This window comes from Rhipicephalus sanguineus, chromosome 7, assembly GCF_013339695.2.
Source record: "Rhipicephalus sanguineus isolate Rsan-2018 chromosome 7, BIME_Rsan_1.4, whole genome shotgun sequence".
NCBI lineage: Eukaryota > Metazoa > Arthropoda > Arachnida > Ixodida > Ixodidae > Rhipicephalus > Rhipicephalus sanguineus.
The window spans coordinates 32,061,970-32,087,143 of NC_051182.1; the positions used below are offsets into that span (position 1 = coordinate 32,061,970).

A 25,174-nucleotide genomic window follows, 5' to 3' on the forward strand; every position below is an offset into this window, starting at 1 on the left:
CTCACCTACCACTGTATGCAGTATGTGTTGTGTGTATACAACTTCATAGTCGACGCAGATAGAAAAATTTTTATCATAAATGTTTCACGGCATTTTTCGCATTACCATTCCGTTATTAGATACTGACCGGTTAACTTTCCATCGAGATAAAGAAAACAGGCACCGTAAAAATTGGTTGTAGGTCCCTTTAAAAGAGTATTGACATGATTTTGAGACACTTACAAAGAGACATTTTTCATTTCCTTTGTATGCAGTGATAACACTCTCCAGACACTGGAGTCGGACAACATGTATAAAATATTTTACTTTGATTTTAAAGTTTTCATCGCTGAGGATATGCAAGCCAGCCCCACCACAATGGACATTATCCCAATGAGTCAACACAGTTCCACCGAGTTTGCAAACTCTACGTCCTGCATGCAGCCTAAATCGCATAAATCACTGTCGGGGTCGCTGGACGACAATTCACTCATCATTGCTTACGTGCATCACGAGCAGATGACAGATCTGCCGCTAGGAAGTCACAAGTTGCTGCCTCCCCTTGACGTTACACTGTGACAAGTCACTGAGAAGCCGCTGCCTCGATATTGAAACCGAAAGTTTTTTTTTTAAGGTAGTGGTATTAAAAATATATTCCATGAGTTCCCAGGCACTACAGTACTCTTTTTAGGGTTCTCGGCACCAGTGTTTTTATTTCAATCAACAATCTGAAAATATTCAAAATTTGTGTCAGTACTCCTTTAAGGCCTGGCTACGTTGGCAGGTCTCTAGTTATTCGAGCAAAGGTGGAGAGGGAAATAAAGAGGCAGAGATAAATTACAGCCAGTTCCATGCCGTGAAAACCGTCAGACAGTCAAGCTGTCGCCCCTTCCATCAGGCATTTCATGCTCTTACGTTTCAGTAAACTTTTCACTAAGGATTTCTTTGTTCTTCAGGTTAAGCAATGTGGATGCCGCGCTACAATATGCTCATTCACAGTCATGCTGGAATGCTACAGTAGCATTCCAGTGTGGCTGCGGCCAATTCCACCAACCCACTCGCCCAAAATGTGTATTGCTATCACAGCTGCACTAGAACGCAAGCAGTGTTGCGAGTGTGAGGGCTGCATGCTGCAGTGCATGACACGCCAGCCTCACTAAAGATGTTTGGTGAGACGTCATTGTACGCCCTTCCCCATTTGAGCGAGCATAAAACGCTTCTCACCTTCTCCCCCTCTGAGCAACCCTCTCTCTTGCCACTCTCGACGAGGCACAGCCCTTTCCCCTTTCCTCTGAGCCTCACCCTCGCCCTTCAGGTCACGTAACCAGCGTGGCGACTGCATGCTGCAGTGCATGACACGCCAGCCTCACTAAAGATGTTTGGTGAGACGTCGTTGTACGCCCTTCCCCATTTGAGCGAGCATAAAACGCTTCTCACCTTCTCCCCCTCTGAGCAACCCTCTCTCTTGCCACTCTCGACGAGGCACAGCCCTTTCCCCTTTCCTCTGAGCCTCACCCTCGCCCTTCAGGTCACGTAACCAGCGTGGCGATTGCCGCCGCCGCCGCCACGACGACGACGACGACTACGACTACTACTACTACTACTACTACTACTACTACTACTACTACTACTACTACGACGACGACGACAATGATGGCACAAAGTACACTATGACAGCTTCACTGTAAAAAATGTCTGTTAGCTTGTTTTAAACATCATTTTATAAAAACTGGCAAAATAATTTTAAAGGCACTTCTTTTTGCTCAACTTATCACATAGACGTAACGTGTGTGCTGTGTCTTTTATGTGCCGCGCTAATACACGCTACGTTCATGGATGACCAACTCGCCCGATCAGCAACCCTTCTATCACATAGACATAAAACAAGTGATCCCAAGCTCTGCCATGGTGCTCGGCAGTATCTGACGTAAGAGAGCTTAAAGTGAAACAAAGCATTTTTTTATTTTTATTTTTTTATTTACAAGATACTGCAGGCCCGACTTGGGCCCTAGCAGGAGGGGCAAAAGTACAAGTACATACACTGCATGAAAGGAAAAGTGCATTGGCACTTTTAATGTATTCGCGAAGCTGTTATCTTATAGTAATTGTGACATCAAGGACAAAGGTTATCTAAATATTCTCGACTTTCTGGTGTGACAGAGACTTTTGCTTAAGATGATTCAAATGCGAGGACGCACATGAAGGGGCCTGAAAAGCTTTCTGATGGTGCCCTCGCAGGCAATCTCAGTGACAGTGTCAGCAGCACAAGTCACGTCTGGCAGGAAGCACTCCACATAAGGTAAAGGCGAACGCAGTGTGCGCTTTTTTGCATGGACCGACAGTATAACATCAGTCTGGGGCGCACATAGCAGCCTCTACATTTTGCCAACACACAACTATACATTCTAGCAAGGGCAAGGGGGCTCTCGGATCTCTTGTCATTATTGGTGGAGCGTCTGAGACCCCACGAGACCCCCCTCAATTTTAGCACTGCACTACAGACACTGTATCGGCACCATGCATGGTGTTGTGCCTTAATCGGAACACATGCAAGAGAGCTGTTTCGTCTGCCAAATAATCCTTGGTCCTTTGTTGTGACTGTGGTGGCCCCAAGATCCAGCTGCACATGTTTTGTCGTGCCGGTGGTGCAATTGCTGTCGACAGACACCGTCAAACCAAGACTCTGGCGTAGTTTGGCACGATTTACATAGATTTTATCAGGATGGTGCAGTACAGCCAATTTGACATGCTTTCGCACAGGATTGGAATCACTGCACGCCACGTTACTGTAGTGGTAAGAGTGCACTGACCCAACACTCGTCTCACACAAGGTCCCAGCTTTCTCTTCATAGATACTATGCTTACCACGTGAAAACACTTGCTGCCATTACATAGATGTCTGCTGTTATTCAGATATTACACTTTAACAGCCAAAACTTTTTTACGCATATGAGTTGCTACGACTAATTATTACAGTGCTTTTTCATATAGAAGTATCTATACAATGCAGGACAGCAAAAGCATCACATGGTTTTTCAACGCATGATGCATAAGAATAAAATATGATGAAAGAAGTTCAAATGAAACGAACTGAAAAATATGAAAAAAGAAAAAAATCCATGGGTTAAACTAGCATCACTGTTTCCGGTGGTAAAAAGTACAAGCACACTATGGTACATAAAACAAGCAATCATAGCTCCACATATGTATTGGCAGAGTTTACATATTGCCCATTAATGTACTTACATCGCTTCAACGAAAGCATAACTATAGCATGGCAAATTAAATGTAACTTATTCACTCACTTACATGACCACTCATATGAGTAGTCCTTAATGCTATATGGAACTGATACTCCTGAATGAAGCTGACCACTAAATATTGTAGCCGCATTAGGAAAGCTATCTAGGCATGCCAAAATGATGGAAGCTATTTTACTGTGAATAATGCACATGCCCACTAAACAAAGGACTACATGCAATTCAGGCATCAAAGATTTCATATCCTTAGCACACCAACTCTTACATAAACGTAAGAACATAAAATGAACCTGACATACTGAAAACACATCCCACACACAAAAAAGAAGTGGATCAAAGTGAAAATGGTACCATGTTTAATGGCGGAAGAGAATGAAGCCACATTCAATTGCATTTAGGTACATTGGTTAGTGACACAGGAGAAAGAAAATAGATTCAGTTAGTCAGTTGACATACTTTTAATATACTGTTAATTTGAAAGTACAACATAAGAAAAAAAACATACAAGATGATAAGGCTAAATGCACAATGTGTAACATGAGGTTTCCACTGTAAACATATTTCAATATCATTTTCAACATACCACATGGAAAAAGCAAAGTGCCACCACCAAGTGTTGTGGTAACTTATCTACAAAACTGTTTCTCTCTGATGAGTATCCATTACCACCTACCTAGCCTGAACTAATGCTTTGTAAAGACAAGCACAATTTCTTTAGACTGATGACCAAAACCTAAACACCATGATAAAATCACTTCTTTCCTCCCAATTTCAACAGACTAACAGACCAATAAGTGAATTTCCAATTTTCACTCCTTGGCATGAGGCAGCAGTTAGTGGGCATAGTCACATCCCCGTAACATTCTGAACTTCTATGAAGAGGCTGGTGTGGTGCATTTGTCGCAATGTCTGTAGCATGCAACTTCTTGGATGCCCTATTAGAGGGAACAGACACAAATGAAATAGGAATGAGATTGCTGTTAAAGCCAGCACGAACACACGCATTATAACCACACAAACTTTCACCTTTGGCATCAATGAGACTTGAGCCAAACAAATTCCTCATAATCAATTGCATTTGTCGGTATATATGTGATTGAGTGATTACTAGGGGGCGTGCGAATATTCAAAAATTTCAGATAACAAATTGAACAGTGTTGTATTCGGAAAGAGAATTGACAACCACCCGTTTGTAGCATGAAGCCACAAGGAAATCCATACAGATTTGTCGAAAAAGCTTCGTAGTTGCCAAAAAATCCATCCTGGTCCGGGGATCGAACCCGGGACTAACGCCTTTCTGGGACAGTGTTCTATTCGATTCAGTGCTCGAACTGAACAGTGAATATTCGAAAAACCTAATATTTTTTTAATAATCAGCACAGACAACAAATCCCCGAAGGAATGAAACGTTGGAACAGTGAGGGGTCATTTTTCTTGTTTTAATAACAGAATTAACAAGATGACTGCAACCCCAGCTTTTACGAAACTATCGACAATATCTGGTCACTGGATGAAGGCGCGCTTGCTTAAAACTGCAGTGTCGCTGAAGCAAACGTGTCACCAATCTACTGTCTCAATAATGAGATTGGTCATGAGATGGTAGGTACAGTCAAACCTCGTTAATACGTACCCGCTTTAAACGTACTAACGGTTAAAACGTAGTTGCGACGAATCCCCGACCGAGTCCCATAGAGCTCAATGCATTCGCTGACCGCATAAGCCGTAGTGGTTCGCCCTGTGCCTACCGGTTAGTGCGTACCCTGCGTACCGCAACAACTTTTTGTGCCATAAAATTTTACTGCGCCGCTCAACTTCCCGACGCCAGAATGTGCCGCCAAAGGTCTTCCGCCTTTTTGAGAAGTGCGCAGACCAGTCGATCCCCGATTACGACTTCCGCGCGATTGCGTCGACGCCTTTGCGGGTAAGCATCGGGAAAGAACGAAGGCGAGGTCGCGGCCACCGACGAACGCGCCGACATGACTTATCGCCGACAACCTTATCACAATAAGTATCTTCAGCTATCTGCTCGGGCACGCGTGCGGCGTAGCGCTACTTTTTAAGCCTACTGCACGCTTTTATTAGGCGACAACCTGAACGCGCTGGGCCGCCGATCGCTGACGCTTCGTTGTGCGCGGCCATCTTCAAGGCTGAAGTTGAATTGATGGCGCAAATGCTCGGGCAGGATCGAAGAACTTCAGCCATGTACCAACTAGCCCGACAGCAAACGCTACTAAGCCGTCATGAGCCGCGCACCGCTTTGTAGAAGCGAAAGCAGATCGCTGTTGCGTAGTTAGCGTTGCGGGTCGCGGGCGCCGAGAAACCTCGCTGCATTAACGCTATCACACTAAACGCACGTGTACGATACAGCAAGCGTAGCGCGGTTGTAACCATACTGCACGCTTTTATTAGGCGACCACCCAACGCACCTCCGTCCGCTGCCAGGACCGCTAGAGCATCGCGGAGTGCGCATCGCTTGCATGAAGCTCGTCATCGCTGCGTTAATCGAACAAGCTACTCGCCGCATCTGTGCACGATCTGGAGCGAAGTGGGTACGAACAACATTCCCACGATAAATGCGCGCGTGCGGCACAGCAAGTGGCCCAGTAGTGACGGCGTGAGCCGAGTAGGCGACGCGCTGCACGCAACTAGTCGGGAGACGATCGGCTCCACGCAGCCGTACCGCGTTTCACTGGAACTGTGTCAGTTTTCATTTAGTAGCAAATCGCGGTTAGACGCATGCACATATACCGCGGAAAGCAGACACTGTCCGTTCTGTCGCTATGTCGGTCACTGCGTTGACCGCGTATCCCAGACCCTGCAATAGTTTCGAAATGCTCTTCGGCGTCGCCACTGCGCGCTATCGGGCGGTCGTGCGAGTGTGCCAGGATCTTTTCTCCACTTTGGCAAAAAGAAAGAAAAGGCTTTGCGGTGGGTACTATAGGCAATATTTGCTGTGGCACTCTATTTATTTGCTGGCGGCGATGGCGTACGCTAGGAGATGCAAATTTGTACTTGGTGTTTAATGCGTACTACCGTTTAGTGCGTAGTTATGCCGCGTTCCCGGCAGGTACGTATTAACGAGGTTTCACTTATTACAGCTGCATTCAGATACACACGTGACGTTTTTGTACACGTTTGCATCACTAACAAGAGACGCAAGTGTTGTGTTGGTGTAAATCGTGCTTGCAGGTGTTGTATTCAAAGATGTTTATCAGATGCTTTGGTGCTAAGGCCCATGATGCGATAAATGGTTTACCTCCTTCATTACATATTTAGCTGAATGTATGGTGTTCAGCTCAACATTGCTTAATTTTTATGTCTCAGTTTTATTTAAAGGGGGGTGACAAATTACCATCTCGAAACTGCAATCGCTGTTGTATTTCAAGCTATATAGTAACAAAATATCCCGAATGCTCTCGTTGCTGTTGCATACGAGCTTGCCTCAGTTTACATAACTGTGGTATTTTTGTCGGTTAAAAGTTATTGTAAAGCTCTTTAAAGTTCATGAATATTTGTTGCAAATAAAATTTTGTTGTATTCTAGAGCTGTTCTGAATGTGTTTGCCTTACTATTCAAAAACTATTCTAAGAGTATTAGGTTCATATTCATATTTGATTTGGTGTCATCAAAATTCAATTCGTATTCGATTCGGTTCTAATATTCACTATTCGCACACCCCTGGTGATTACCTTTTGAGTAACTACTAATTACATGTAAGTACTTACACTTATTAGAGAGAAAAACTCTTGTGGGGGATACAAAATTGAGCACTTGTAATTGGCAGGAACTCCACAGCAAACCACATGCGCTTGTGCCATGGAGTAGTATGTATGAGACTTGAATGTTCTAACAAGCAAATCAGGGTTCCCAGTATTTGTTTCCTTATCTGTTTCTGTCTATCTCTTTCTCCGTCTTTCTATCATTTTTAAAGACGATAGTCTTTCTTGGGGAACTTAAACACAGAAATTTTGGTCTGTCTTTCTGTTTGTCTGTCTGTCACCCAATTCAGCCACCCGGCCAAAGGTGAACCACTTGCTTACCGCCCACCCATCTTGAACTGGTACGGCTGTTCATACTTGTGAACGTTGTTGATCAAGAAGTAAGTATTACGCATATCTGAGGCGCAACATCAATGGTTAAGTATTAGTTGCTGTGTTCCTTTAATAGAAAATACATAGATACATAATTCTAAAGACTCTAGTTTCTTAAGCTGCGGCTGCGCTGAAAATGCCATGCTATGCGCGCCGATGAACGCCCTCTGCCACGGAGGAAGGAAACCCTCTGCACAAGCTTATGTTTCCCGATGTATTGCCAGATGGCGTCCATATCTCACGCAGCGTAAATGCAGCGCCTCCTCTATCGTCTTTACACGGCATCTGCAGCGGAGCACGCAGATATTTCTTTATTCCCTTTCTTTCTCTCTATGTGTCCCTTTCTTTCTTTTTCACTTTTCCTTTGCGTAGACATGATTCTCTTGCTCATCTGAGTTACTGCATCCCACACAACGCACATCGGCACATCTCAATTTCCTTTCCCACTCCCTTGCTAGACTACACTATACAAGGCTCTGCTAGCGTGTCTGGATAGCCGAGTGGTTACGACGCTTGCTTTTGGATCTTTGGTATGCGGGTTCGAATTCCGCCTCGCCAAAATTTTTTTCACCAAGAATTTGTCTTTTTACCTCTTTCTTTCTCTCGCCTATCAGAGTTATTGCATTCCACGGCGGACAAACCGGCACACGTATTCTGGGAGCGAAGCCAAAGATGAAGAAGAGGACGAAGACAGCGCCTGCTGGTTCATGATGATGATAATTTCTGTTTGCGACTAACAGGGCTTCTCCAAACAGTTCCGCTGTTAAAAAGAACTTTGCTCAGTTGATGGGTGTCTCGATACGAATAGTTGAGCAATGATCGGCCTGGCATGTGGGCTTGTTTGTTTTATTTCTGTTTCCTTGTAGCTGTATCTGTATGCTCATCTTGCAATAAATTTTCAGTTGAAATAAGCGCTTGCGATTTGTTCCTTTAATAGCGGAATCCCCATTAGTCAGGAATGAAAATTATCACCGTCATGAATTGGCACGCGCTCCCTTCGTCCTCTCCTTTCTCTTCACCCTCTTCTTCATTTTCTGCTTTGCTTCCAGAACACGTGTGCCAATTTGCTCGGCGTAGGATGCAATAACTCTGATGGGAGAGAGAACGAGTACAGAAAGAGAGAGAAAGAGACAGAAAAAGAGTGAAAGAAAGGAAAGAAATACAGAAAATAATGAGAAAGAAATAGACACACAAAAAGAGATAAAAAAACAGACAGCAAGACAAAAAGAGAAATAGAAAGAGAGAGACAGAAAGGGAAGGAGAAATAGACTGACGAAAGAAATAGAAAAAAAAACAACAGACAAAAACAAATAGAAATAAACAGAGAGAGCAAAAGATAGAAAAACAGAGAGAAAGAGAAAGAAAAACTGAAGAGAAACAAGGAAGGCCCCCCAGGTCCACACTTCCTTCAGGCTTGGCACTACTAGTGAGAAGCTGCCTTCTGCCTTAATTTTTTTGTACCTGTTCTTTGTAAAGTGTTGTGCTAACTACAATGATGGATCATTACCAACTAGCCCAATCAAATTGTGTGTCAATTATGCTGTCCTATAGCGTTGCCATCAATTTGATTGGACCATTCCCAACACCCTGCCTGGGAACAACTGGACTGCCGCAGCTACTGGTTGTGCGAATTCAACCCATCCCTGAACTTGACAGCCCAATTCGACAATTGAGTTGACCGGTGTCCTGAACCAACCATGCCCATTCTTAAAGTGGACTTGGCCCACTCCAAAAATTTCCGTGACCCATCGCCAAAATTGATTATGCTCAATTCGAAAACTGAGCTTATCCTTATACAAAAATGACTTGGCGAACCCTCCAAGAGAGATTTGGCTCACCCATGGCTCTTGAATCTGCTTTCGCACGATATTGTATTGCTTGGTGGAGCCAAGCCGTCTCTTAGTTTTTGATTGAGCATACACAAGACCGTTAACACATTCTAAATTTTGAATAATGAGCTTCACATCGGAGATCCTGATGTGCTTATAAACCCAAATTCAACGGTAAGATCCGAATCACAACTCCTGAAGCTTTCTGTCAACTCATTCAGAGTACTTTTGTTTTGAGTCACCCATGAACAAGGAAATGCTCGCATATCACGAGCGCACAAGCATGCATGTGAGTGACAGAACAAGTCTGACATTACAGCCCCCTTACAACCTGCCTCAAAATGATGCCTTGCAGTTTGCTTGGCTGTGGTGCAACTACCATCCATCTACGGGGAAACATAGAAGAAAAGAAAACTTACCCCAGTTCCACCTATAGTGTCAAATCTCAAGAAAAAGCGGAGCTGCGATTTGGTGTTTTTGCTGTAATTTCCCATGGTTTTCTGTGATTATAGGCGATTTTGCGTGGGTGTCTGTGATTACGTTATTTGTAGAGTAGAGATGCACGAGAAAGGACATGTGGCACACCCGCCCCTACTACAGTGACTTTAGGCCCTATTCACACTCAAGCCACACTTCCCCATTTTACTGTGCAGCTACCGCTTCCATTGCAACTGAGGCAGTTATGCCATCTATGGGCGTATCTGGGAAGCGAAGCATGACTGGCTACGCGGACATTCATTTTTCGTCAGGCTCAGCCCTGGAAAAGTTTCACCGTTAAAGGGCGAGTAAACAGCCTCGTGGTCTAAAATTTCTGATAGAGAAATGACTGCGCACTTATACGATGTGAACATGCTGCCACAATAAGTGTTGCAATAAGGAAGTTACCGGGTGTAGAAGAACCCACTTCGGCTGGTTTCGGTTTCTCGCTCGGCCTTCCTACCCTTCTCAGCAGCGAAGAGGGGTAGGCGTAGCCCTTTCTCGTGAGTATGCCTACTTCGGCAACATAACACGACGTCAGCAATTACATCATCAGCACGCAGCCAATGATGAGCAAGGCCTCCCCCACGTGTCGTTCGCGTTATATTGGCGTGGGGAGAAAGCGAAGTGCAAGGGGTGCGAGGCACTGGCAAGGTATGCATCCTTCCCCTAGAGGAAAAGTCACAAGACACATCTTCATCTCGGAGGCTTTTGTTGTGGCAATACCACTTGTCCCAGTAGTCTCGAGGCTCTACTAAAACAGCAGAGGGCAGCACAGGAAAATGAAAATGTGGACTGCGCAGTAAAAATGGCCTAAACTGCATCACTGCAGGGGCAAGACGTCGTTTTGTAGAGCAAAGGACCAATCAACGAAGTCGGTGCTGCGTAATGTTGTCCATGGGAAAGATTACGTCACTTCACAGCACAACGGGGCTGACAGTACTAATAAATGAATGAAATGAATGAATGAAAAGGAGGATTGGACAGGCACTGGCGAGGGGCGTGGAAATTGTTGTTCGAAATGGAGCGGCAGTGCACCACTGTGATATTTGCAAAAAGTGATCGCCGCGGCCTTCTGCACGAATTAGCGAGCTAGTTCGGGAGGTGTAAAAAAAAAGTTGGAGCCTGTTTACCGGCCCTTTAAAAGACAAAAGTTGGCAGTAGCACATTGCATGTGTTGCTGTTGTTACGAACGTAGTAACTTGAACAGATTTTAATCTGAAAGCAACAGCTCTGCTGATGCGTGTGCATGATTGAGAACAAGCCACACAGAGGATGTACCCGGGTACACAAAGCACGGAATACTTGTCTAGCTACGCCTAGTAAGTATAGACCGCTTATAACGTAAGTCGCCGGAGTCGCGAATATCCGCACTATAAGCGGTACCGCACTATAACCAAAACAACCTTCTTCAAAGGCTGCGCTTGCGCAAAACGTGCTGAGCATGTAGCCTCGCGTGTCCGATAATCGACATATGCGATTTGGGGCGCTTACAACCACTTAAATCTCCGAATGTTCAAAAATTAACCGCCAAAGACCCGCATTGCCAACGAAATGAACACGGGAGAAAAAAGCAAACAAAACAAAGCGCCATCGCGGAAATTCGCCGACTACGTTTCAGGCCACCTCGAGGTATGCGCATTACACAGAAACCATGTCGAATCGAGACCGAAATTTCACGTGCTGAGCGGTACCGATCGTTCGATTTCACGGGCGCGCATGCGATGTCCAAGACATTGCAATCGAATCCGGAACCACCATTCGAGAGTTGCTTGTGCCAACCGCGCCCCCGTTTTCATTAACGATATGATTCCCTTCCCTTCAAGTGCAGCCATCGCAAAAAGTTTCGTTGATTCCGCACCAAACCGCAACTTTTATCGCCCGCGACCGCTACCGAAAAGCAACCAACGCTGATTAGGCCTAGCCTGCGGTTCAGCATGTTGTCGCGGGAAGTTTGTCCAAGACAACATTAAGATCGGACGTCGAAAAGATCGCACTCAAGCATTAACCCAAGAACAGCGCGCGTGATACGAAGTTTGTGTTCGCGGCCGGTAGATCAACGGCGACAAAAGCCCGCCAAGCTCGTTTAAGTCCGCGCACTGGCAGAAAAGGCGAAAGCTCGCATCATGAAGCTGCAAAACTTTTCAATTTGCGGACGAGGTAGCAAACGCGATAACTGTAGCAAGTGTGATAACGACGACGCTTTTCCCGACTTTAAAGCGCACTCGTACGCTCCACGCGGAACGCGCTGCCGGCAAGCGGCCGCGGAGCCAGCGGAGCCTTGCCGCCGCCGGTGCAAAGGCTACTCCGTCGCCTAGGCAACCACCATCCTTCCCGCTCGGCGAACCCGCACAGCGCTGCCGCGGTCTTTTTCCTCCCTCCGCCCCTCGTTCGTTCACTGTGCGTGCCCTCGCCCTTCGTAATGACCTCGTCGCTCCCTCCCCAGCGGCGTACCTCCTTTGAGAACCGCACTCACTACCGCGTTTGTCAAATATTTTCCCGCAACCGCATTATAAACGGTATTTCATCTTGGGGGACTGCACAATAAGCGGTATGCGTATACATGCGGTTCTATGGGAGGGTAAACGGGAGTCGAAAAAGACCGCATTATAACCGGTCCTGCACTATATGCGGTTACGTTATAAGTGGTCTGCACTTATACATGTATCCGAGCTTGTACACGTGCGATAAACATATGAACATGAACATGGCGATGAAGAGAAGTTGCGGCAGTACACCGACTGCAAAGCCACACCACCTTCGCAGTGAGAAGCAGGCAGCCGGAAGTGCGAGTTGCCAACAGAGCCCTACGGTACCGTCCAGTTGTGTGGAAAGAAAATAACCGAGTGACACAATGTTGAGGGCAGGGCACCTAAAATGGTGTCGCCCTGTCGTAGCCTCTCATTGTTGCAAAGGGTCACTTTGAGAAAGAATATGAGATGGTAGTGTAGCAGTCATAATATCTTCGCTCTTACTAGATCTTTTCAGAAAATTCTTTCAGCTGTGTATTTCTGGGAGATGCCATAAGCATTCCAAGGGGTTTTTTCATGCCAAGTCTGAGGGGTGGTTCAGGACCCCTTTAAGAAACTTTTATTAACTATGAAAGATCTTTTTGTAAACAATATGCCGTAAGAAGCTATATTTCTGAGGTGTTTAAAAACAGTTTCATGCACATCAGGAGTTACCTCTTCCCATAAAAATTCATTCAACCAATCAACCCTCCTCTTCCCCCACAAGAAAAGTTGTACACTACTGACCTTTAGGGTTCCTTCTTAGCAGGACAATGGGTCATGTGGCTCCTGAGCGTGCATTGCTTTGTAAAGGATGCACCACAGCGCATACAGGAAAAGGGACGCTCTCCTGTGTGGGTGTACATATGCATCTTGAGGGCATTCTTCATCTTAAAGGATGAACTGCAGTAGGCACAGGGGAAGGGACGCTCTCCTGTGTGGGTGCGCAAGTGGTTTCCCAGGTGGCACTTCTGCAAAAAGGTTGCACTGCAGTGGACACAGGAAAAGGGACGCTCTCCTTTGTGGGTGCCTAAGTGCCGCCTGAGGTGGCCGTATTGAGCGAAAGCAGCAGGACACAAGTGGCAGAGAAAGGGGCGGTCCCCCGTGTGTTTGCGAATGTGTACTTCCATTTTTGTGCCCTTCTTGGTCCCATAGGCGCACTGCCGACAATAATACTGTCTATCTGGTACGCTATAACGGCACTGCTGTGGATACCTCAAAGCCAAGGAACCTGAAAAGACACAAGAAGAACAGACAGGCAATGCAAACCATGTGACACGCACTACATGAAACTTGACTGCAGCACCAGGCAATCAACAAGAATTGCTGCACTTACAAGTATGTTTGTAATGCTCACAATGTTTGTAATGCTTACAAGTATGTAATGCTCAAACCACATGATACTGAAGTGATAAGAGTGCACTGACCCCAACACTTGTCTCAGAAAAGTTCCCACCTCTCTCAACAAAAATACTACGCTTAAAAGATGCGAGCATTTGCTGCCAATACATGCAGGTCTGATGTTACTCTGAGATTACTCCTAAACAGCCAACATTTTTGTATGCTTAAGTGCCATTAAACCTAATTATTGCCCTGCTTTTTCACACAGAAGTAATTGTACAATGCAGGACAGTAAAAACATCACTTGGTGTTTCAATACATGAAACATATGAAATAAAATATGAGTGAAGAAGTTAAAATGAAAAGAACTGAAAATAATGAAAAAAGAAAAAAAAAACATTTTTAAGGATTAAATCACTGTTTCTGTTGGTGAAAAAAATACAAGCCCACTTTGGTACACAACACTAGCAATCATTGCTCCACATATGTAGTGGCAGAGTTTAGACATTGCTCATTAATGAACTTTCATCGCTTCACTGAAAGCATAACGATACAACGGAGGTGGATCAGATTAAATTAAACTTATCTTTGCTCAGCATTGCCAAATGGTGTGACAAATGGGGAATAAAAATAAACGTAACCAAGACAGCATGCACGTCCATAACATGGAAGAAAAAGCCACTACTCTTCACTTACAACCTCATGGGATCAAATGTCGCGTGGACAGAATCATACAAATACTTAGGGGTAATACAAATGAGTACATTGAAATGGGACACACACATTAGTAATACATGTCAAAAAGTGTTCAGGCAACTGGGGTCTCTGCACAGAAAACTTGCAACAGCACTAACCTGAACGATAAGCTATCATGCTATAAATCCCTGGTACGCCCCATTCTTGAATACAGCAGTGTTGTATGCGATCCATACCAAATGTACCTTATCAACAAGTAAGAGGCAATCCAAAACAAGGTGCTTCATTTTATTAATTCTAAATACTTTAGGAATGACAGTGGTACGCTACTGTACAAACACGCTGCAATACAGAAACTTCAAAGCCACCGGCGCGTTGCTTCTTTGAAATTTATGTACATGTTCTATCACAATAAACTTGCTACTAAAAAGAAAAACTATCTCAAACCACCCCATCAGTGTTCTTACAGATGCAATCATACAAAGTGTATCAGGCATATATAACACACTGCGAAACTTACAAGTGTTCTTTCTTCCCGTCTACCATAAAGATATGGAAGCCTCTGCCCCAGGCTTACATGAATGCTGGACCCTTGGAGGCGTTCACCGCTAAAATCGAGCAATTTCTTTTCGTGCAACCCCTTGAAATTGCTATATTTCTACATTGCTAAATTCACTCTTACACTGTGAGTTTAGTATGTACGAAACACTGAGTTCTGTAAAAATACAATTTTTTTTCGAACTATGTAGACAACTTTGTTGTATAAAATATTGCACTGAAGTGCGATAACTATTCTTTTGTTATTCTGTTGCGAAATTTACCTATGTATTTATTGGTCACTCCTGTATAGGCCTGCTTAGATTCACGGTATCAAATCATAAAAAAAATAAAATAAACGGCATGCTAAATGTAACTTATTCACTCACTTACATGAATAGATATTACATTTTATTGCTATATGTAAATGATTCTCCTGAATAAGTATGATGGCTAAACAATGAAGCCGCATTTGGAAAGGCATCTCGGCACTCCTAAACGATCAAAGCTATTTTAATGTCTTACAGTGAAAAATGCACACGTCCACTTAACAAAGGACTACATGCAATTCAGGCATCAAAGATTTCATATCCTTAGCACACCAAATGCACCAACTCTTACATAAACATAAGAACACAAAATGAACCTGATGTACTCAAAAGGCATCACAAAAAAATAATAATAAAGAAGTGGATTACAGTGCAAATGGTATCATGCTTAATGGTGGAAGAGAATGAAGCCACATTCGAGTGCATATAGGTTCCTTGGTTAGTGCCACAGGAGAGAAAAAAGAAATAGATTCAGTTAGTCGGTAGACATTACATTTAATGTACAGTTGATTTCGAAAGTACAACATAATAAGAGAACTGTACAAGATGACAGGGTTAAATGCACAATGTGTAACACGACATTTCCACTGTAAACATATTTCAAAATAATTGTTAACATGCTGCATGGAAAAAGCCAAGTGCCACTACCAAGTGTTGTGGTAACTTATCTGCAAAAATGTTTCTCTCAGCTACACTTATGTGAACATCTGCATTGTCGAACAGACTTGTAAAACGAGAATATGCATTACCACCTACCTAGCAATAACCAATGACTTGTAAAGAGAGGCACAATTTCTTCATGCTGATAGAAACTTAAACACCATGATGAAATCACTTCTTTCCTTCCCTATTTCAATAGACTAACAGACCAATAAGTGAATTTCCAATTTGCACTCATGCTAATATAGCCAATTCAAGGCAGCAGTCTGCAGTGGACACAGCCACATTCTCATCGCATTCTGAAGTAAATATTGAATCAAACAGCTACGTAATGCTAAACAAGTAACTTTTACGAAGAGGCTGGTGTGGTGAATTTGTAGCAATGTCTGAAGCATGCAACTTCTTGGATGCTCCACTAGAAAGATCAGACACAGCTGAAAAAAGAAAGAAATCACTGTTAAAGCCAGCATGAACACACTCATTATAACCACACAAACTTTCACCCTTGGCATCAACAAGACTAGAGCTAAACAAATTCCTCCGTAATCGATTACATTTGTCGGTATATACGTGACTGAGCAATTACCTTTCCAGTAAGTAATTACATGTAACTACTTAGACTTATAAAAGAGACAACATCTAGTGGGTGATACAAATTTGGACACTTGTAATCGGCGGGAGCTCCACAGCACACTACGTGTGCTGGTGCCATGGAGCAGGATATACAAGATTCGAATGTTAAAACAACCAAATCATGGTTCCCAGTATTTGTCTTCTCATTTCAACGCACCATGTTGGTCAACAATTCGAACCAGCGCAGCTATGGCTTGATAACAGCAGTTACATTGGAATCCGAAACCAGGATATCGAGTAGTTGGGTATAAGCTTTTTTTCCAATTTCTGCTTTTCTCACCACAAGTCTCTTCCTTGAGCTAGAGCAATAATAAAATGCTTCATTTCAAAGAGGACCAAGATGAGAAATTTGAACTATTGAGAAAATAGAATCTTGAGCAAAAAATATTTGTACCAGTGTTTTCGCGACCCCATTTTCGCGACCCCAGAATGGAATGGGGACAACACTTGGAGGATTGGAATGGGAATGGAATTAAGCGCCTTCTGCACGGAATGGAAAGGGAATGGAATTACGTCTTTTTCCGAAAATAGAGCACGTTTTCATCTATGCGCTGTTTTTCAAACTTCAAGCATTAGCGGGTTAGAGCCTCAAATTTAACAATAAAGCAGTATTTTTAAAATGGTTTGGCTGATTACAAGCACGGAACATTTATAAGCAACGCGACTACTACAATTCTGTCCTTATATAGACTGTGTTGCTCCGAAGTTTGTCTCTATTCTTCGCGTAACCGTGGCTACTGCACGAGATATGTTAGAGACCAAGCTACTATCCCTCGAACTTGGTAACGTGTTTTGCGCACTTTTACAGTTATCTGATGACATCAGCTTTATGGGGCATTCCTTCTTAACTCGATAAAACTATCAAGATGCCTTTTCTACATTGAGGAATTACAGGAATGGAACTGAACTGCCCAGCCATTCTTGGAGTGGGAATGGGCTCAGTTTTTTCATTCCGAGGAATTGAAAGGAATGGAATTGCGGCAAGTTCTAATTCCCTGGAATGGAACTGGAATGGGATGGAGGTGCCCATTCCGCAACGCTGATTAGTACAACACTGCCTTTCTTTTCTGTGGGCACATGGAACGAGTGTTCAGAGTCATGGCGGTTTCTTTTTCACATCGAAACAAGGAATGACAGACAACAAATGAAGAAAAAGAGGATGTCAAGGGCTGCACTGAAAGATACAAGCTAGCCCATTCCATTGCCTCATTTATTAAGGTTGGTATAAAGATAATGCAAATGCAGTCAATTACATTTCAGTAATCGTTGAATTACTGTCGAAGTCCTACCACGACATGATTGACCTTGATGACCAGCCTTTACCTCAGACATCAGTTGTCACTCATAAGATCAACACTGGAGACACCAGCCCAACCCGACAACGTCCTTGCCGTGTGTGCCAAGCTGAGCAACAGGTCACTCAACAACAGCAACAGCATGAAGCAAAAAAAAAAAACACTCATGAAAGACGTCCTTGAATGTTCCTGCAATCCATCGGCATCACTGGTCGTGGTAGCAAGAAGGACGGCAGCTGGCCTTTCTGCACATACTACAGTAAATGTAACAGGCAACACCGTCTCCCCTCTGCAACAAATTGACGACACTCCCGACTATCTACACAACTCTGAGCAAAAGCACTTTGCACTAGTTTCAGCAGTCGAAAAATATCAACCACACTCGTTTGGCGGTGCCTTTTCAGTGGTCACAGATGACGATGCAGTGTGCTGGTTGTCCTCCCTCCAAAAATCCAACTGGAAGGCCTGGTTGCTGGGCCTCAAAGCTTGAAGAATACAGCTTTGTGGTGCCTCACCATTACAGTCAATTGTACCAGGATGCCAACTGCTTGTCCAGTCTTGTTGTGAATGCCTCCCGACTTGCAAAAATATAGATAGCTGGGCGAGTTGGTATGAATTCCTTATGGAAAGTTACTCGGCACACACGCAACAGACAAGGATGTGAATGTCTTCTTTTCTCACGTCCTAGTCTGCGTGCTGAGAAACTTTTCATAATGCCTCTCGACTTCTCAGCACGTGATTCCAAAAATATGTGGCTTTACTGACGTGCATTGAACAGCTCAGTAGCGCACATTGTCGGTGCATTGTCCACCGTCTATGCTCTCACTGAGTTTCTACCCAGAGCTTCTACTCGCAGTTCGAAAAACGCTCTGTTCTATTGTTCTTGAACAACTTCTCAATGCCCCTACTCCTGCAATATATTGGAATGCATATGATCACATACTGCATTGATTCTTCTGGCCAGGCCTTTACCTTTCTGTGCGCTTACACGTAGTTGCTTTTGAGTCTTGCCAGAGCCACAAGCACTCTTCCTAGTCACAAGCTGGCATACTTCGGCCGATAGAAATTCCAAATTATCCAGTTCTATCACATTGGCCTCAATCTCACTGCACCATTCTCAAGGTCTCTGAGAGGGAACAAATTGACTTAGGCATTTACCAACTACGTGACACGATATGCTGTAATGTGGGCATTATCGACAACCTATACCAGCTATTACCAAAGACATTTTCGCCAAGATGAAATCAGGCAATGGCCGTGTCCTTCCTTTTGTCTACATAATCTGCAGACAAAACAGCGAGTGATTTTCTGACTACATTCAAAAAGTGTTTCAGGGCCTCCTTAAAATGTTTGAAGTTCAATAAAATTATTGAAGCTGTTCTGCTACAGACGTCTTCAGAAATTTCGTCATAAAGTGCTATCTTTGCATTTTCCCCTTGTAATGTGATGCTAGGTCTGAGTATATCAGTAATCATTACATAGTAAATGGAAGATACACATATTGCCATGCACTCTTCTTTTCATTTTCATGTAACCGACCTGTCACACGTGTAACCACTGCGTTGTGCGTGCCGCGCCGGAATGTCAAACATTCCCGATTATTTTAGATTGTTCTGATAAGCTTGACAGCGCAACACGAACAGTGGAATTCCTTCTGGAACTAACACGGCCACCAACAATAAGGCTAGAACCTTCGATGCCACATGTATAAATGCTGACATGCCTTGCCACTGATCAGATTAACAATCGCCAACAATTGTGCTTGAGGCAATCGTTGCATCGAGTGTATCACCTGTTTTTTTCTTCTGGGTACAATTTCGCCCAATAAATTGTTTCATCCTTACCTGCTGGAGTTTGACTGCTTCACCATCACAACCACATGACAATATATTGTGTTCAAAATATTTTTCCATCACTGTAATTTGCAAGTACTTAAAAAAAAATATGAATGTCAAACTTCGAATAATCTGCATTTCAGACCCCAGTGAGATGCAATCTACAGTATGGGGTGCCACAATTGAAAAACCATCTTTACACCTCAATCAAAAGTAAATAGGTTTTTTCATTTGACAAGATTTATAATGTCTTTCTTTTTTGTTTGTTTTAAGAAAGAAAACAATTAGGGGTGTGCAAATATTGGAGTTTCAAATTCAAATCGAATAATACCTAATCGAATAATTCGATGAGACTTTCGAATAGCTGGTATTCCAAATTTCGAATAATTCAAGAGGGCAAACATCTAAAAAGCGACAAAGGCCAATGTGGCAACTTGGTTAGGGTGGCGTGACTAAAAGTAACACTAACGTTGTTACAATGGGTCCTTCGTTAAAACCTTTACTGATATTCTGGTTCAAAAGCGAGTGCATGTTTATTTTAAAGGTCATTATGTCATTAAAAAAGAAATACACGAGAAAACTGTCAAGCTCTGCACAACTTCGCTTCCAAAACGAAGGCACGAACTTCTTGCATACTTTGGTCGCATATGCTGCAAGTGCCGTAAAACGTCCAGACTTTGGGAAAAGGGGATGTGGCCATTGGGGGCCTGAACTACAGGAATGGAGGTGCCTGCGCATGGTTCCACGAACACCAGAGAAAGCAGAGCGAATCTGGTGTTTGATGCACACAGCTCTTCAATATTGCCAACGAAGTGCCGAAGAGAAGACAGGCTCGTCTGACGGACACCAACATCGAAATGCAGTTCTTGCTGTGTTCAAACAAGGGTCCTTACAGAGTTGGAAATATATACCTTGGACATTACTTTCCACTCATACTACAATATTCAATCAGTACTCGTTAAGCGCCTATGTATTGTTCCTTTCAATGCATCTTTCACTTTTTCAGCGCACAAATGAACAGGGACGAAAAACGACGTGGACACAGCGCTGTGTCTGCGTCGTTTTTTGTCTTTGTTCATATGTGAGCTCAAAAAGTGAAACATGAATTACCAACATGTCCAAGGATACGCTCTTTCAATGCAGTTTCTTATGCAAGAAGTTTAATTATATTGGTACATGTGAGGAACTTTCTATTTCAACATCTGAAGCGCAGTATCCTGACTGCGCATATGAAAACCTACTTCGAAAGTGCCACATGAGTTGCACTTCTAACAGACAAGCACCAAAGTTGCAGCTAGACATGTCCGGTGCTCAAAAAAATTCATCTAGCAGCTCTCTTTAGATTTCTAATTTCCATATACCGTGCTGCTGGCGATGTTCAAATTGGTATATGTAGTTCAATGTGCTAAGTTTCTCACTTTTTAATCAGAATTATTGGACACTATATCTTAATTTTAAAAATGAAATATAACGTTAAAGTAAAGGCACGTTCCAATGTTCGATGTGTAACTAGAACGCGTTCCTTTCACATTAAAAGAACTTGTAACTGGAACTCATCTCAATATTGGGAAGGAATGAGGAACATGCTTTCGTTCCTGTTTTAGAAGGAACGTGTACAACACTGCCCGAAACCCACAGTGATTGGCTTCATATGTGAAAATTTGGTCACACTGTGCAGCCGCTACTGCCGCACCGCACCACTTGTTCAGAAACTACCATCGTTCCGGCGCGCAGTTAAAACACTGCTGTGAATGGGTGCCCGAAGGTCTTTGGACCCGGAGAACTCATGACAATGAAGCGCAGTGTTGCCATTGTCAGGTGAGATGTAAACACCCTAACATCATGGCGAGAGAGCCTGAAGCCAGGTCATGTAAAACTGCTTGTGTTTATTTCTGCATGACAATTTTAGTCGTTCAGTAGCAGTCGCCTACCGTGTTATGTGCTCGAAGACATGAGGAGATTTCATGTCTTTGTTTTTTCTTTCAATTTTCAATAAAATCTTTTGTAATCGATATTTTTGGTCATTATTCGGCACTATTTGATTCGAAATGAAATTTCACTATATGCACCCCCACCCCTAAAAAAATCTACCTGTATCCCCAAAGTGAATGATGACGAGCGGGTGAAGCACTGGGGATCGTTCGGTAACCGCGAATCTCCCGTGACATTGCCCACTCGTGCATGTAAATGCGTGACGTGTGTGTACAGTTATATACAATGTGTTTTATTGGTCATAACTCGTATGTGATGTTCAGTTGTGGATTCCGTTTTGCCTTCATTATTACTGCTTTGTGGTCTGTGAAATGTAGAGCCAATGGTTCTTCTATCAGATCTAGCCTGAAGTTGGCAAAGACGAGGGCGCACGGCGCCGCACCCGGGAACGGTCTATTTTGGGACCATGTGAGCACTACGCGCACTCTGTAGACAGTTTTGCACATGTTGTCACCTGTTAATGGATGCGCTTGTTTACGAGCAGCTTTTGAGCGCCGCCTCGCCAAGTAGAGCCTATTTTGAAACAATGTATGCGCTATGCTCTCTGTTTTCCACATGCGCTTCGACTGTACAATACGGCAGACGGATGGACATTGTGAGGTCTTAAAGGGACACTAAAGGCAAATAACAATTTATGTCAGAGTGAAAGCCCAATGTATGACAACTTCTAAAACGGCAATAATATCAACAGCAGTGCCCTACTTACCGAGAAATTAAGCTAAATGTATCACATGATGAGCGCCACGAGTGGGACATTTTCAAAGTGATCCCGATGACGTAGGGAAGTCGGCCTACAATAAATCACTAGTAATCAAACTAGCAGCAGTAAAAAAAGAACATTCCGAGCATCAAAACACGCAATAAAATGCTGTTTGTTCGTTTCCGCTTGATTCATGGAAAACAAAACCTCCGTGGCGTTGCCATGGGGAACGGCGCACGTGGTTCAAAGGTTCCGTTTTCGCCGAGCTGTGCCTCGCCCGTCTCAGTGGTAGTTTCGGGATCGCGTACTGCCGTGCGTGTTTTGCGTGCTCGTGAAAGTCGCTCTGACAGAGAGTTCGACAAAATGCCGCATTCGTGTGATATTGCCGGATGCCTGAATGGTGCACAACGCCAGCGCTGCAGCAAGGAAACCGGTGTGTCTTTTCACTGGGTGCCGCGGAATGAACCCTTACGCTTGAAGTGGCTTAGTGTCATGCCATTGCGCCAGTGTGCTAAACAGTCAAAACCTCTGCGTGTGTGCTCGCTGCACTTTCGTACTGAGGATTACGAGACCAACCGCAACTTGGTGACGGCTTTGAATGTGCCCATCTGAGCAAGTCTTTGCCGCAGCGCCGTTGTTGCTACTGTGGGTCCCGCTACTTCCGCTCGGCTGCTACTAGTGTCGGCGGCCGCGCAGTAAAAGCGGGCAACGTTGGGCACGGCAGCAGTGACGTATGAGAGTCGTATTTTCAGGCGGGAGATTTGAAGCGCGCTAACGCGATGCGGACCACTAAAAACGTGATTTTATTTCAAAATAAGCACTTCCTTGGCACAAAAGCAGCGCTACGAGGTTTCTGGACCGCTATTTCAATAATCAACGTCGACTTAATATTTGCCTTTAGTGTCCCTTTAAAGTGCTTCGCCCCTAAAACAATTTTTTAAGCTCATCCTCGATGTCCATCTTCCCATTTCTCGATATCGCACCCTCCCTACATAGTGCATCCAGGTTGGGATAAACTTGGGTCACCCCGCATCTCATCCAGCACAAAGAGACAGAGCGACAGATGATGCTGTGCCTACACAGATAATACAGCGTACTTCAGAGTGACAGTCACAAGCATATATTATCTGTCATTGAATTTTGTCAGTTACAAATAATGACATGGTGATAAAAACTTAAACAGTTTGTTCTATTGAAAATTTCATTAGACTTAAGTTTGTTTTGAACAGGATTTTACTGTAAGCAATATTATATGTTAACCAAACAACTTGTGCACTGCCATACCTGATGAAAGGACCCAAATTTGGCATATCACTGAACCCTAGCCTTATTTGCTTATTTTCCTCATTAAAACAGGTACAGAAGTATATAATGTACAACTTCAAGGAAGTTCCATGCAAACGCGTTTTCTGCCAATCCACATTCAAGGAGAGTAAACACTTCATCATCATGGTGTAGCTATATAGTCTCACTCAACAATTCTTAAAAAGTTATCATTAACAATGACAGATTTCTAAGCAATATACTGTAAGGAACTATATTTCTGAGACATTCGAAAACATTTGATATGCATCAGAAGTCACCTTCCCACATAAACATCTATTCGATAAATTAACCCTTCTGCTCCCTCACAAGGAAAGTAGAACTACATTACAGACCTTTAGGGCTGCTTCTTTGCATGATGACGCTTCTTTACATGGTCATTCAGGGTGCCTTTCCTCGAAAAAGATTTACAGCAGTAGACACAGGAAAATGGACGCTCTCCTGTGTGGGTGCGCAAGTGGTCTATGAGGGTTCTTTTCTCGGAAAAGGATGCACTGCAGTGGACACAGGAAAAGGGACGCTCTCCTGTGTGGGTGCGTATGTGCCGCTTGAGGTTGCCTTTCCGAGAGAATGCAGCAGGACACAAGTGGCACTGGAAGGGCTCGCCTGTGTGTTTGTGAAGGTGCGCTGTCATTTTCGTGTTTTCCTTGGTGACGTAAGTGCACCGCGGGCCAGAATGCAGTCTGCCTTCTACGGGCATGAGTGAATGGTACTCCTCCGGAGACTCAAAAGACAAGGAACCTACGAAACCAGAGGTAGAACAGGAAGGCAATGCAAACCATGCGTCATACCCTGCATGAAACTGCACTGGAGTAGCTTGCACTTAAAAATGGTTGCTACACTTCTAAGTATGTGATAACATTGGCCCACCCAAAGCACATCTTACTGAAGTGGTAACAGTGCACTAACTCAGTACAGATCTCACACAATTTGCCAACTCTCAGTAGAAAACACCTGCTGCTAATATAAGTGTGATTGGGATACAATTTTGATAGTATAGATAAACAGCTGCACTTGTTTGCACTACATGCAACACTGCATGAAGCGCTAAATCAAAAAGCTAATCATCATACTTTTATTTTTCACATATACATGTATCTATACGACGTAACTTAACAAAAGGATCTTGATATTTAAACACATGACGCATATTAAGAAAATATGAGTTAAACAAGTTAATATGAAACAAAGCGCAGAATATCAAGACAGACAACAACAATTACAATGGTCAGAATGGCATCACAGTTTCTAGCGGAAAACAATTAAGCCACACTTTTGTGTATTGGAAAAAGATTTATGGCAGGAGACACAGGAAAATGGACGCTCTCCTGTGTGGGTGCGCAAGTGGTCTATGAGGTCATTCACAACAGATGGTTGTTGTCTTTTTAATGCAGTTTACATTTATTCCATTATAAGTTTTATATTGCTTGAATGAGAGCAAAATGGAACACATCATCCTGCATGTATAACACATTATCCTGAACGAGCGTGATAGCTACATATGAAAGCCACGTTTGAAAGGTAAATTGTCATGGCTAAATCTTCAAAGTACTTTGAATATCTTACACTGCACAATGCACTAATCAAACTAAAAAAGCCATAAATGCATTGAAGACATTAAAGTATTCATGTCACGAGCACAGCCAGTGCACCAACAGGTACACACAAGAAAGAACAAGAACAAAAT

The 25,174-nt window shown here is 43.6% G+C and overlaps 1 protein-coding gene across 1 annotated transcript in view; it reads right to left on the reverse strand.

Moving 5' to 3' along the window:
* The window catches only part of LOC119398594 (gastrula zinc finger protein XlCGF57.1-like), a 44,233-nt gene extending 19,815 nt beyond the window's left edge, over positions 1–24,418 (reverse strand). The window contains exons 1-3 of the mRNA XM_037665429.2: positions 23,823–24,418; positions 12,900–13,377; positions 9,488–9,545 (exon numbers count right to left, since the gene is read on the reverse strand). Of these exons, the coding sequence (XP_037521357.1) occupies positions 9,488–9,545; positions 12,900–13,377; positions 23,823–23,844 (558 nt within the window). The 5' untranslated portion in view covers positions 23,845–24,418. The remainder of the gene's footprint in view (positions 1–9,487; positions 9,546–12,899; positions 13,378–23,822) is intronic.
* Between the last annotated feature and the right edge of the window lie 756 nt (positions 24,419–25,174).